The 15,704-nt window shown below is 38.1% G+C and overlaps 1 protein-coding gene across 2 annotated transcripts in view; it reads right to left on the reverse strand.

Annotated features, from left to right (window-relative positions):
- Positions 1 to 15,704, reverse strand: part of slain2 (SLAIN motif family, member 2) — a 72,468-nt gene that overhangs the window by 16,460 nt on the left and 40,304 nt on the right. Inside the window, exons 4-6 of one of the 2 annotated variants that reach the window (XM_043691372.1) lie at positions 11,279 to 11,440; positions 9,498 to 9,863; positions 3,636 to 3,779 (exon numbers count right to left, since the gene is read on the reverse strand). In XM_043691372.1, the coding sequence (XP_043547307.1) occupies positions 3,636 to 3,779; positions 9,498 to 9,863; positions 11,279 to 11,440 (672 nt within the window). The remainder of the gene's footprint in view (positions 1 to 3,635; positions 3,780 to 9,497; positions 9,864 to 11,278; positions 11,441 to 15,704) is intronic. The other variant, XM_043691382.1, reaches the window with a different exon arrangement.

Here is a 15,704-nt window from a genome sequence, read left to right on the forward strand (position 1 = left end):
TCCCCCCACCTTGTCTCAGTCAAATCCATCGAATTCAGCACCGCCTTCCTAACCTGCAATCTTCTTCCCGACCTCTCCGCCCCCCCCCCAGTCTGACCTATCACCCTCACCTTGTCCTCTTTCCACCTATCACATTTCCGGCGCCCCTCCCCCAAGTCCCTCCTCCCTATCTTTTATCTTAGCCTGCTGGACCAACTTTCCTCATTCCTGAAGAAGGGCTAATGCCCGAAACGTCGATTCTCCTGTTCCCTAGATGCTGCCTGACCTGCTGCGCTTTTCCAGCCACACATTTCCATCTGATCTCCAGCATCTGCAGACCTCACTTTCTCCTTGTTTATTCTACCCTTAGTTAGATATTATTCTCAACTTATTAATATGGTTGCAAAGTTTACATTCTTGCTACTCCTGAGTAATGCAATTTCTCTTGAATTATTTACAGTTTGTATTTATAGTTACTTTACATTTATGGTCCTGTATTTTGGGTTCTCTGTCCATCGAATCAAACAACTTTGAATTTTAAACACCACTATTAGTTACCTCACAGACTTCTCTCTTCTACTGAAAAGAAACTCTGCTGAGTATTAACTACAGATACATGTGCCATGTCTGTTTTGGTTTCAACCTTCTAAATCTTTTTGTGCACTTCTTTGGGCTTATATACTTCTTTCATAATATGGAGACTAAAAGTGAGGAAAAACACACCAAGTGTGGATAACCAAGAGTCTTTTTAATTGAATCCAATTTCCCTGCTTTTGAAACATATTCTTCTGCGGCTGTGAATATATTATGGCTTTGATAACCTGGCTGCAAGTTGGAACAGCTTGTGAATCTAGATCCCTGGACTTTATACTTCGGCCTCTTTCAGACTCGCCTTCAAAGGAGCAGATGGCCACCTCACTCTTCTTACCAAAACACATTCTCTCATAACCATACTGAAATTAATTTATCATTTACACACCCATTTTGCAAGTAGCTAATGTCATCTTGTACCTGATTGCAGTTTTCCTCAGTATTGACTATATCCCACAATTTGGCTTCACCTGCAACTTTTGATATTGTCCTCTGATTCTTGAGTCCCAATCATTTATAATCACAGGAAACATGAGAAGGCCATTCAACCCATGAAACTCACCGCCATTCAACAAGTTCACGGCTGATCTTTCATCTCCTGCCATATTCCTGCTCTCTCCTTTCCAGAAAGGAAAGGATTTCTTTTGTAAACGTATTCAGTGGTATAGTCTCCACAGCTTTCTGCAGTAGAGACTTTCGCAGGTCTACCACTTTCAGTGAGGAAGTTCCTCCTATCTCAGTCTGAAAAGGCACACTTTGCATTCCAAGATCTTGACCCCCTTGTTCTGAATCACACGGCTGGGGAAACAGTCCCTGCATCCAGTCTAAAGTCTGTGATTTTATTTGTTTTAGTGAGACCCCCTCTTATTCTTCTAAACTCCAGTGAGTACAGTCCAGATGACCCAATCACCCCTAACATGACAAACCTGCCATTATAGGAATCAGTCTGGCGAACCTTTGCAGCATCCATATATGGCAATACAGTAAACGTTATTTGAGCCAGCACATTATGAACTGGCATTTTAAATAAACCAGCAGAAATGATATACTTCAAATACTGTGATCAAGTAGTCATTTTAGAGTGCAAGTGAGAAGACTCTTTACTATAAGTTTTACTTCAAAACAAAAGTTATTTAAGCGATTTATGATATAAAAAAATGTATGACAGTGATATATATAAAAACGTTTCTATTACTTAATGCGTGTTTTTACATCAATTATGGGGACCTCTGGAATATTTGATCAACCAGCACTCCTGGTTCGACTAATGCTGGTTTATAAAAAGTTCACTGAATATATTTTCTTAGGCAAGTTGATTTAAACAGAACGCAACACCACAGGTGTGGCCTCACTCGTGTTGCAGAAAGTCGCACTCCCGCCTATACACAAATTTTCTTGTGATGACAGCATACATAACATTTGCCTTCCAAAGGGTTTGTTGCACCTGCATGATTGTTTTGTGACATGTGCAAAGACATCCACGTTCCTTTGTGCATCAAGTTTTCCTAACCTATCACCATTTAAATAATGCTCTACCATTCCGTTCTTCCTACTGAAGTAGATAACTTCATAATTCTCCATACTGTACCTGCCCATTCACTCAACTTATCTACATTACTGCCTCATCACCATTCACAATCCCACCTTGTCAGTAAACTTTGAAATATTACTTCAGATTCCCTCAACCAAATTGTTGGTATATATAATGAATAGCTGGGGCCGAAGCACTGGTCCCTGAAGCAAACCTCCAGTTGTCATTCCATTCTTTAAAAAAAAATCAATTTATTGCTACTGTTTCCTATCTACTAACCAATTCTTAATCCTTTCCAGTACATCACCCTAAACCCGTCCTTTGACTTTGCATAATAACCACTTTTATGGGACTTAATCAAAGTTTTCTGAATATCAAAAGACACATTTGCTGGTGCTCTCTTATTGATTTCTTTTCAAAACATTCAGTAGATCTTCCACTTTGCAATCTGACAAGACTCTTCCAGAATCTACAGAATTTTGGAACATGCCAGTAATGCATCTACGATCTCCAAACAGTCTGCTCTAGCATCCCTGGTTTTAGATTATCAAATTATTACTTTCAGCCCCTTTAATTTCTCCAGCATAATTTTAAAAAAAATTACTTTCAGCCAATTCTTCCTTCTAAATAGACCCTTCTTTTCCTAACATTTCTGAGAAATGTGTGTCTTCTTAGGCAAAGACAAAACTAAAGTTCTAAAGTATTTGTTTAGCTGCCTTGTCATTTCCTTGTTCTCCATGATCAATTCTCCCATTTCAGACTGTAAGTATTCCACATTTATCTTCATTAATTTATTTTTCATTTATTTAGAAAAGCTCTTAGTGTACATTTATGTTCCTCGTTTACTCTAATACTGTTTATTCTCCTCCATCAATTACTTGGTCATTGGTGGTCCTTTGCTAAATTCAGAAAGTGACAATAATGATTACAGCAAGTGGGAGGTGATGGCATAGTGGTAATATCAATAGGCTAGCAATGCAAGACCCCAGACTAATATTCTGAGGGCATGGATTTAAATCCTACCACGGCCGATGTGAAATTTTAATTTAATATATAAAAAACTGGAAGTAGTAGTTAGCGTTGTGGTGACCATGTAACCATTGCCAACTGTCAAAAAATATTCACTAGTATCTGCTGGAGAGGGAAATATGCTGCTCTTACCCAGTCTGGCCTATGTGACTCCATACCCTAGCAATGTAATTGACTTTTAACTGCCCTCTGAAATGGCTTAACAGTCTTATAAGTTGGTTCAAGGGCAATTAGAAATAAACAACAAATGCTCTAAAAGTTGTATCTCAACTGCTTCCAGACAATAGAGACTATCCAGTGATGACCCCACAATTCAACGAATGAAAAGTAGTATCACTCACTATCTTCTGCTGGTCTCTCTTTAATGCCAGTCTCTATTTTCTATATTCTAGCCAGTTTACTTTTATAGCTGCTTGTTGCTTGATTTTACAAGATTTGATTTTACTTTATTGAATTTTGTTGAAATTCCATGCATAAACTTGTTTAGACTTTAATTTAGACTTACTCGCTGATGCTTGTTGCTGAATTCGGGGTATTCCCCCATTTGGCACTTGTAAATTAGAGTCACAACTTCTACTGTTTTTAACAGACTCTGCTGACTGTATATTAGATGTCCTGAATAGATTTGGAAGACTACGTCTCAACTTTTCTACAACAGAAAAAAAGATAAAATGACACAGGTTAGTCACCTATAGTATAAGTGAGCCTGCAATCTAACATGTCAAAGAAACTGAATTTTTTAAAAATTACTGATTAAAAAAAATCTGTAATCCAAAGGCTCACAGAAGATGCACTCACTTTAAAAAACATAAAATAATGGTAATTCCATTGTGTGGAAAACAGCGAAGAAAATTTTCATTGAGCAAATAATGTCAGTCATACTATAAACGCTATCAATGTAAGTTTATTGTTATTTCATGGATCAAATTTCTCCTACAGAAGAAAATTTGAACAAAATCCAAACTTTAGGATGTTAACGAATGGAAAGAGGGTCAAAACTGGTTAAAAGCTGACTACTGATACCAAACAACAGTAAGCATTTACAAAAAACTTAAGTTGAAAATTTTTTCTTCTTTAGCATAGTGGCTATTTGGAACAATGTTCTAGCAAAAGAAATCGATGAGATATTAATTTATTCCAGATAAAAGAAATACCTGGAGACTTTAGCATATCTCAATTTTGAAAATAAATCAACAACACTCCTGGCATTTTTTGCCACAGAAAGCAAAGACGAATGACACAGAAGAAATTCCCCATCTCCAGCTCGAATGAGAGACACATTATTCTCAAATTGTGGTTCCAGTTCGAGATTTCTCCACAACTAATCACCTACTCTGTCAAGCATTTTTAGAATCCTGTATGTTTCACGATCACCTCTAATTCTTCCACACTCCAATGAGTTTATGCTGACCCTGCTCAACATTTCCTTCTTGACAATCCTTTCATCCCAAGAATTAACCTAATGAACCTTCTCTAAACTCCTCTCAATGCAAGCATGCTCAAGGAAGGAGATGAAAACTGTACACGTTCTCTAGACACAATATGAGCAATGCTTTTGTCATTGATATGGATTTCCATTCTGGATTACATTTAATCTCTATAGCATTGTTTGTATTTTCTTTCTATTTAATATAATTCTTAACTTCCCTTGTTAGCGACAAATAAACTCTGTGAGAAGGGTGCACCCTCAATGGAATATACATTTGTGTGTTGGAATATCTTAAATGTGTGTCATTGCTCCTCAAATGTCTCACTCAAAACTTATTTTGCCATTCAACTTCAGCCAATTCTGTCTTTGTACCCTTGTAGTTACCTTTAATTTAAGACTTCAGTTTCAGCTTTACATTAACAACTGTGTTAATCAGAAATGAACTGGACTAGCCATATCAATACTGTGGTTAACAACAACAGATTAGAGGTTAAAAATTCTGTGCCCATTCAGTCATCCCCTGTCTCCCCAGTGTCTGCTCATCATCCACAAGTCACAAAACAGAGTTTGCTGGAAAATTCTCCAATAGTCTGGATGGTGCCGTTCCAACAACACAACAGGCTTGACACCACCCAAGGCAAATCATTCTGCTTGGTTGGTTTCCTGGTCATGACCTTCAACTATTATTCCTTTTGCTACTGACTCTCAGCAATGTACCATCTGCCAGATGCACTGCAATAACTCAAGGTTCCTTGGCCAGCACTTTGCAAACCAGTGTCCTCTACCCAGATGGACAAGGACAGCAGAAAAATGGGAACACCACTGCCTTCAAAGTTCTCCTCCAAGTCATATGTCCAGCTTGACTTGGAACTGTAGTGCTGTTCCTTTGCTATCACTGGGCCAAATTCCAGGAACTCCCTTCCTAACAGCACTCTGGGTGTCCCTAGAAGGATTGCTTCTCACCACCGCCTTCTTCAGAACAACTGGGGATAGTCAATAAAAGTGCTGGCATAGCCCAAGACACCCATAGCCCATGAACAAATTGAAGCAAGAAAAAAAACAGTATTCAGGCAAAGCATTTTTAATTTTGTCTTTTACCATTTCAACCTCCTTCATTATTTGTTGGGGCACTCTTATGCCTGTGTGCTTTTCTTTCCTGTTACTTACTGGCTTTTATTTGTCTCATTTCTACCCTGCACTATTGCTTTGTCCTTGCTTTACAACTTTCCAAATCTGTGTGGGTGGCACATCGATTAGCACTGCTGCATCACAGCGCCAGAAACCCGGGTTCAATTCCCACTCAGGTGACTGACTGTGTGGAGTTTGCACATTCTCCCAGTGTCTGCGTGGGTTTCCTTTGCCTGCTCCGGTTTCCTCCCACAGTCCAAAAATGTGCGGGTTAGGTGAATTGACCATGCTAAACTGCCCGTAGTGTTAGGTGAAGGGGTAAATGTAGGGGAATGGGTCTGAGTGGGTTGCGCTTCGGTGGGTCGGTGTGGACTTGTTGGGCCGAAGGGCCTGTTTCCACACTGTAAGTAATCTAATCTAAACTCCCATGGCCACTAGATTCAAAACCCTATCCATGGATCCAATTATACAAGGTTCTGGTGATGCCATTCCAAACTTGCAGTTTCCTCTTACTCTTACTGCAGTACTGTTACTAGTGCCCTACAAATTAAAACTGAATTTCTCCCATACCAGTATTAGCCACAACTCAACTGACCTTTTTTTAAACCAATGCCAATTCGTTCATGGCTTGGGTAGTAATCCAGAGACTATTAACTTTGAGGGTCTGATTTTAAATTTAGCTTCTAACTGCCCTATCGCATGGAGTACAATTCCTGTCCTTTTCCTGTCTTTATCATTATCATGGTCCACATGAATTTCAAACTGCAGACTGTTGCTCCCACTCGAAGTATAATGCCCTTAAACCCCTGTGACAGACATATACTCTAGTCTTCAGTACATATACTCTGGTCTCGTATTGTCTATGCTATTCCAGATTAGAGCTGCATTTATTTACTATCCTGATTTGAACAGCCCCCTGCAGCATGGTGCTGTGGTCAATTTGCTCATTCTCTCTACGCCTTTTTGGCTAAACTGTCAGAAGCTGTCAGAACACTGAGACACTTAGACAATTGCAAAGGTTCCTATTTTGTTGCCTTCTGGATCCCCATACCAATCACTCTGTAGTAACTCCTGAGAACTAATCTGAACTACCCAACCCAACTGATATGACTGTCTTTAATAGTAAATTGTCAAGGTAACATTCTTGCAATCTTATGTATCATAGTGTCTGAAGTTTAAAACTCAGCTCAACAACTCAGAGCTGATGCTCCTTCAGCTGCAATGACTTAATGGAAACATTACTGTTCAAGATCACATAGGTCTCCACCTGCTACAGCTTCAACATATCTTCCGGTCTGTCACCTTGATCACTTTATTCAGCTAACTAGATTAAGTTTAGAAATATTACTCAACAAACTATTCTTTGTAATTATATAATTGCTAAGCTGCATAATATAAATTTATTACAACTCTTACAGCTCTCCAATAAGTTTAAACTACCGCAGAGTTTAAAAAGAGAATAAAAACTTGAAACTCACGAGCAAATTATCTACCTGCTCACCTAATTAATGCCTCCATACTTCAGCTTACATGAAGCATGATCTTGGGCTCTCTCTTGAAGGCCTCCTTATATTATATCAGAACAGTATAACCATCCTCACAGCACCAAATTTCCTCATTAATGCAAATTCTGAGTTCAGCACCTCACCTTGCTACAGTCTTGAGTTGGACTTCATGCTTGTTTGCTTGGTGTGGTAATAAAACTTTGTATTTCTACCAGCCAAAATTTAAGTGAGCTGAAGCATTGCTGGGAAGGCAACTAGTTCTAAATAGCTATCAAATTAAATGACCATAGTGGTCTCACTAGGGAGCTGATTTACCAAGATGCAGACTAAATTATAAATAATCAATAATCAAATGGTATCTGTAATACAGGATATTGGAAAAGCTAGAACTGTCATATTACACTGATTAAGTCATTATATAGATCTTTTCAGTTGACTTGAGAAGATTGCAAAAGTGAAATTGATGCTTTTGTGAGCTATTTCTATGAATGGAGCCATGGTAGATAAGTGAAAGTAAGGATATGGATTAGTCATGACCTAACTGACTAGAAGAACATGCTCACAAAGCTGAACAGTCTTCCTCCCTGTCTATAGTTCACAACTTTCCATCAGATGGAGTATTTCACTCAGCAGATGAGAAACATATTTAACAGACTAAATGGACTACTTTTTTTCCCTGGAAAGGTCAAACATCTTATTAGGAAATTTTGTTTTTCATGATTTTTGCAAGTATTAAGAAACAAAGGCTAGTGTTTTCACTAGAACATTTTTGTACTGAAATGCTCGACATTTAAGTTATATTAGTAGGGGTAATGTCATTGAACTAATAAATTAGAAGCCCAGGCTAATGGATCTGAGAGCATGAATTCAAATTCCACCATGGTAACTGGTATTTAAGACTATAACACCATAAGACATGAGCAGAAATTAGACCCAGCGCATCTGCTCTGCCATTCAATCATGGCTGATAGTTTTCCCAATCTCATTTTCCCGCTTTCTCCCTGTAATCTTTGATCCCCATGGCAATCAATAACTTATTTGTTGCTGTTTAAATATACTCAATAACCTTGACTCCACAGCCTTCTGTAGCAATGAATTCCACAGATTCCCCACTCTCTGGCTGAAGAAGGTTCTCCTTATCTCCGTTCTAAAGGGTCTTCCCTTTATTTGAAGGTTTGCCCTCGGGTCCTCGTCTGTTCTGCCAATGGAGACATCTTCCCAATGTCCACTTGGTCCAGGTTGTTCAGTATTCTATAAATTTCAATCAGATTTCCCCTCATCCTTCTAAACTTCAGAGTTTGGTCCCAGAGTCCTCAAACGTTCTTCATACGTTAATACTTTCATTCCTGGGATCATTCTCATGAACTTCTTCTGGATCCACTCCAGGGCCAACATCTTTCCTGGAGGTATGGGGCCCAAAACTGCTCACAATACTCTAAATGTGGTCTGCCCAGAGCCTTATAAAGCCTAAGTACATCCCCTGCTTTTATATTGTAGTACTTTTGAGATGAATGACAACATTACATTTGCATTCCCAACTACCAACACAGCCCGCAAATCTACCCCAAGAGAATCCTGGACTAGGCCTCCCAAGTTCATTTGCACTTCAGATTTCTGAATTTTCTCCCCATTTATAATATAGCCTATCCTTCTATTCTTTCTATTAAAGTGCATGACCTCATACTTTCCCATGTTGTACTTCATCTGCCACTTTTTCACCCACCCTCCTAACCTGTCTAAATCTTTCTGCAGCCTGCCCGCCTCCTCGATACTACTTGCCCCTCCACCTTGTAACATCTGCAAACTTAGCCAGAATGCCCTCAGTTCCTTCATGTCAACTTCAATTAATAAATTTGGAATATTCAGCAAGTTTCAGTGGTACTATGATGATCCTAAAACAACGGTCATTAATTGCTGTAAAAAAAAAATCTATCTGGCTCACTAACATGGTTCACAGAAGGAATTCTTAACTAGTCTGGCCTACTTATGACTGCACTGCAACAATATCATTGACACTCAAATGTTCTCTGAAATGACAGAGTAAACTACTCACCAAGTTCAAGGGTAACTAGGAATCGGCAGTAAATGCTGGTTTTGTCAGTTCAATGAAACGTTCATCTCACAAAAGAAAAACAATCAACCTATCTATAATTGTACATGAACATGGAAAGCGAATAAACTGAGTGCATCTCCAAAAAAAACATGTAATTTCAATTTTATTGATGTAACTTAAATCAATACAAGTATATCAAATTATGTAGTATTTATGATTAATTTCAGTATCACTCTACTGCCAGTCACTTACCTTCATTTTTTACAATATTACACTGAAGGTCTGTCGCATGGCCTTGCAAGGAAAGACGAGGCTGCTGTAGACGACTAATCATAGGCTGTGGAGAAACAGATGCTCTCCCATAATCTAGGCTCCGAGCAGGAGAACGTGAACGTGGCGAGTTCCGAGGTGAGTGTCTTGGTGAAGCTCGAGGAGTGTGCCGTGGAGATGGAGTGAATCGGGTCAAGGGAGGTTGTTGTGGGTGAGGAACACATTCTTCTTCATCTTCTAAACTCTGAACGTCAAACTCTTGATCACTGAATGTGCCTCGTCTCAGGGAATGGCAGGAAGAACCTGAACTACGTCTTGAGGTACTGGCTTCATATTCCTGTCTGAGACCTCAGAATGACAGAAGTAGAGAATAACTAAGTTATCGCATTAGGAGGATTAATAAAACTAAACTTTACCTAATTTGATATTTCTGAAAATTGAAAATTAGAATGAAACGGTATGCAAGGATATAAGCGCTGCTTAAATACACGAGAACATACTATTTCAAATTCATTATTCGTAGCTTAGGTGAACGAGCAAAATTGTGACGGAGGGAGTTCAACATCAGCAAGTGTGAGGTTATCCATTTACGACCAATAAAGGATAGATCAGGGTACTTTCTAGATGGTATGAAGTTAAATACAGTTGATGTTCAAAGAGACTTCAGGATTAAGGTGAGTAGACGTTTAAAAAATGCCATGAACAGGCCCAGAAAATAATCAAGAAAGCTGATGGAATGCTAGCCTTTTTTTTTAGATTAGATTACTTAGTGTGGAAACAGGCCCTTCGGCCCAACAATTCCACACTGAACCTCCGAAGAGCAACCCACCTAGACCCATTCCCCTACATTTACCCCTGCACCTCACACTACAGGCCAATTCACCTAACCTGCACATCTTTGGACTGTGGGAGGAAACCGGAGCACCCGGAGGAAACCCACGTAGACATGGGGAGAATGTGCAAACTCCACACAGACCTGAGGTGGGAATTGAACCCGGGTCTCTGGCGCTGAGGCAGCAGTGCTAACCACTGTGGTGCCACTGTGCTGCCCACATATCTAGAAGACTGGAGCATAAAGGACACAGAAGTTATTCTGCAGTTATACAAAACTATGGTTAGACCCTGTTTGGAGTACTGAGAGCAGATCTGGACATCACACCTCAGGAAGGATATATTGGCCTTGGAAAGAGTACAACACAAGTTTGCAAGAATGAGATCTGGACTTAAGGGGTTTAGTCATGAGGAAAGATTATACAAATTAGGCCAGTTTTCTTTCAAACTTGGAAGGTTAAGGGGTGATTTGATCAAAGTCTTCAAGATATTAGGAAATACAGAAAAATACAGGATAGATAAAAGAAACTATTGCCACTGGCTGGGGATAGGGGGCACAGAACTAGGGGGCACAGTCTGAGAATTAGATCTGGACTGTTCACAAAAGATGTTAAGAAGCACTTCTTCACACAAAGTGGTAGAGGTTTGGAATTCTCTTGAATGGATAGTGGATCAGCTGTTAAGTTTAACCTGAGATAGGTTTTAAGCAAAGGCACTTGTCATAGAGATATAGGCCTTTTTCATGCTGCAGACCTCTGTAACTACCCTTAACATTTCTTACATATAATGTCTGCACAAAAAGCATCTTTTGAGTGATTTCATTACATCAAAAAGTGCTAGGAGATACTCACAGAGTCCATAATTATATTTAACGTTTTTTAAACAAACTTAAATTTTGCAGAATTTACATTTAATATTAGTTCAATACTTACTTTCTTCCTGCATCCGAGCTAGGATTTGTACATCTGTGACATCAGCAAGCTTGTAACCAGATCCCAATGAATCTTCATCTACTTCTGAAGCACTTAGTTCACTATCCACAGACGATGGAGGGCTAATGGGAGGATTCTGGTCTGCAGAGCCTTTAAAATGACCTAATATGGATAAGAGGATGAAGTTGCCAATTTGATTTTGCTATATAGTTGTGATTCTTAATATCTGCTATAGCTGATAACATTTACAATGTTCTTGCTAATGACAATGAAGGAATGATACTATTCAGTACAGAAACAGGCAAGGAAGAGGCTTGCATAATTAGCAATATCTAATAACTTTTCTACAATTCTGCAGTGTGTTAGATAATGAGGAGAGATCACATAAATCAGATTGCAGAAGGTTAAGGCACAAGTTCCCACTTCCTAAGCTGTGCGACCATTTAGCCATGCATCAAATGAAGTGTATATGATTATGAATTACATACACAGCACATGCAGTATTCTGCTGCTCTACTAGTTGTAGCATAGGAAACATGGGTCGGCAATTTGGCCCTCAGGCCTTCTCCACCATGTAGGTTTATCAATCATTTCTTTCATAAATCCATATAGACTTTCCCTAGTCCCAGCATTAATTTCTGAAATATCACATTCATTATAACAGATTCTAGCATTGCCCCTGCTACGGACGTCAAGGCCCGTTTCCTCTTTCCTTTTTTGAAAAATAGTACGATTACATTTGTTACTTTGCTATTTGCACGAATTGATCCACAATCTATAAAGTTTAGGAAGACAATCAATCAGCAGAGCACTATTTCTTCTACTTTCTGGGATACTGATCATTGGTTCAAGAGGATTAATCAAGGCTAGTCCTGTTAATTCCTCTAGTATATTTTAAAAAATACTAATTTCTCATGAGTTTACTTCTATTTTCTCTATTTTTTAAAATCAGTTTTTAATAAAGTCTTCATTGAGTGTATTCTAAAATGTACCCAGACCTCCAGCTCTTCACACACTTTGTGGCAATTTGATAAGTCAATTGATGAGTCATGAAGATGGGAAGACACATTGCAGGTTTGACATTTATGCCTAAATGAGACCAACCAGACCTCATTACAACAGTTAAGCGGATTGCAGCTCACTCTATAGAAGAGCAGAATGAGACAGAGCTCTGGAAGTTAGAAATGGTAGAGAAACCTGTTCAGTACTCACACCAGATTCTGTTTCTCTAACATCTCAATAAGTTTACAGTAACTGCTACTTAAACTCAAACTGGAATTTTGATAGCTCCAGGAATAAGCTATCATACAGCTAAGTTTAAATTAAATCAACTTCTAAATCCTCTTCAGGGTTTTATCCCAATATTTCTGTGAGTATCACAAATTTCTTATTCTAAATTAATCCGGTTTTATAATAATCTCCCCTTCTTAGGAGGACTGCTTTACCAGTATCTCTACGCAAGAATTTCAGAGTAAGAGTAAAACTGAAATAACAAACATCTTCTTAGTTATGGATGCTTCCCTTAAGTTTAAAAAACTCAGTCTAAAGATTCCAGCAGCAAACTTGCTGGGTCTTAAAACCCTGAAGTAAACAAAAAATTATTATATTGCCAAAGTACCCACCTCAAACTTTATAAAAAAGAGAGATCACCATGACTACACGGAAAATACCTATGTTACTAAATCAAAATTCAAAGTACATTAGAATGAATATTAATATAAATCGCTTCCCCACAAAAGAATGAAAATATACTTTAAAGAGGAATTATGTTCATTAGACATCTTAGTACCAATTCTAAGTCAGCCAAACAATAAGGACATGCTAACATTAAATACACAGCAATCATCTTTCCATAAGCTCGCCTGTACCAAATAACTCCTTCAGTTTAAAAAAATACTCTTGATAAAGCATCTGCAATGACATTTTCTTTGAACGTTTTCAATTTATATGGTTGGAGAATTAAACTATCTTACCCCAAACCATTTGAAGAAAAAAGAACCAAGGCAATGTGGTCTGTATAAATATCAGATTATTCCATGCTGTCACGAATGTAGATTTCAAAATGATGTATAACCTGCACAAATCTCAATGTCTCATTTCCAATGGCTGAGTATTTTGTTGACATGCAGTCATTCTTTTTTAAAAAAACATACCCGAGAGGCTATTCAATCTTCATCTCATCTTGCAGTAAAACGACTCCTGCATGTTGCTGGCATCAACAGCCAATGTGAATGGCTTTACATAAATTGGTACATATGAAACTGGCAGAGTTACCAGTACTACTTTTAAAACTTTTAATGGCAGTTTAACTCTGTCATCTATTCAAATGTCCTGCCATTTTTAAATAGGTCCATTAAGGATGCTAAAGCAGTGAAGAAGTTTGGGAAAAAAAAAAATCACAGAACCCACTCCCACCAGTATAATAAAGATTTTCATGTTTCATATTAGGTACAGGAAAGCCCAAAATAGAGAAGCAAGGCTGCAGGCTAAATGCTGTTTGGCCTTCTTCCACATTACAACCCAAACAAGTCACCTTGGCAAATTCACAATTTGTAGAAATTTTATAGTCAAGTTGACTTTTTGTATCCAGTTTAAAATAATACAGAGTAAATGTTATTCCCAAGTTTGGCCAAACCAACCAGATTGTCAATGTAAACAGCACAATTATAAAGTCTCAGTACTTTATTGGTTAATGTTGAAACTTTGCTGGTGCATATTTTATCCCAAAAAGGCATGAATTTGCACTGATAAAGCCCACCCAGTGTTATAAAAGCTGAAATTTATTTTAATTCTCTCAGTTAAAGGTGCTTGCCAATATACCACTTTAGCAAGTTGACTCGAGACACACATCTGGCATGTATAATTCATTAAATAAAGTCTTGCTATAGAATGAGATTGCCTGCATTACCACGTTGACTTTATGATAATTAATTACTAAATATTTGGCCCAAACAGTTTCAACACATTGATAAGTGGACACCAGCTACTTTGACTTGGTTCAATAATATCACTGTCCATCACAAACTTCATTTCTTCTCTCATCTGAGCTAACGTTTTGTGATTCTTTATAGGTAATGCATTCCATTCAACAACATCACGAACAGCTAAAAACATCTCTCCTGGCATTTTCCACAAACTGGTTTATAATTCTACAGTAGTCTTTTTAAGATAACGTGATATTTTTCAGTAGGGTAAACCATGATGCTAATTTTTAAGACATGCATGTTTTCAATTGCTTGTTGGAGGATTAGCTTTTCAATTTTCTATTTCAGATTTGTTCTCCAATTAGTCAGTTTCTATTTTGGTCCCAATTCTTTCACTATTACAAGAGCACTTTCCTTTTGACTATCATCTCCATCATAATTTCATTTCAATGTGTTAACATGACATGTTCAGGAACTCTCACTCATTTAAAGTATTCACTTTTTTTACCTCATTGAATTTGTTCTGATTTGAGAAGGTCCAATGAATCTTGCTTTTAATGCTTCTTCCAAGAAGGTTAACAACAATCAACACTTTGTCTCCTATAGAAGAACTTCCAACATCGGTCTGTTTGCCTGGTCTAGTTTTCATTATTTGTTGGGTCTCCTTCAAATGTTTATCAGTCAACTCATGAATTGATTAGTTTCTCCTGGAATTTGAGACATGGATTGGAAGTGCAGTTTTGGAGTTTTGGGTAATTAACTTTAATTAGTTTTAAGCGATTGTCTCACCTCATGTCCAGAAATTAGTTCAAAAGGACTAAATCATGTGCACACATAGTTAAAAATCTACCACCTGATGAAGGAGCGACGCTCTGAAAGCTAGTGTGCTTCCAATTAAACCTGCTGGACTATAACCTGGTGTTATGTGATTTTTAACTTTGTACACCCCAGTCCAACACTGGCATCTCCAAGTCATGTGCATACATAAGTAGCCCACATGATGGCAAATAGTAACAATGAAATTCCCATATTCTAAGTGTCACAGAGATGCACAGCATGAAAAAAGACCCTCAGTTCAACTCGTCCATGCCAACTAGATCTTAAAAATGTGCCTGACCTGCTGTGCTTTTCCAGCAACACATTTTTAAGCTCTGATCTCCAGCATTTGCAGTCCTCACTTTCTCCATGCCAACTAGATATCTTAAGTTAATCTAGCCTCATTTGCCAGCATTTGGCAAGAAACTCTAAACATATGGCATCAAACTTTGAAAACTATTTCCAATGCACCTTGTTATTGTGAATGATTGGTGGAAGCAGTAAATTGTTTAATTACCAAACTAGTCAATTTCTTTGAATATTTCCAACATTAACTCTGATCCTTAATCTGATCTTCTTTCTTTCAGTTGAATCATAGAGTGTACAAGCGGCTCTTTGGCTCATTGATTCTGCACCAAAACAAAACTGTTGCAAATCTATGCTAGCCCCACCTTCCAGCACTTTCC

Source organism: Chiloscyllium plagiosum, chromosome 1 (genome assembly GCF_004010195.1).
Source record: "Chiloscyllium plagiosum isolate BGI_BamShark_2017 chromosome 1, ASM401019v2, whole genome shotgun sequence".
Classification (NCBI taxonomy): Eukaryota; Metazoa; Chordata; class Chondrichthyes; order Orectolobiformes; family Hemiscylliidae; genus Chiloscyllium; species Chiloscyllium plagiosum.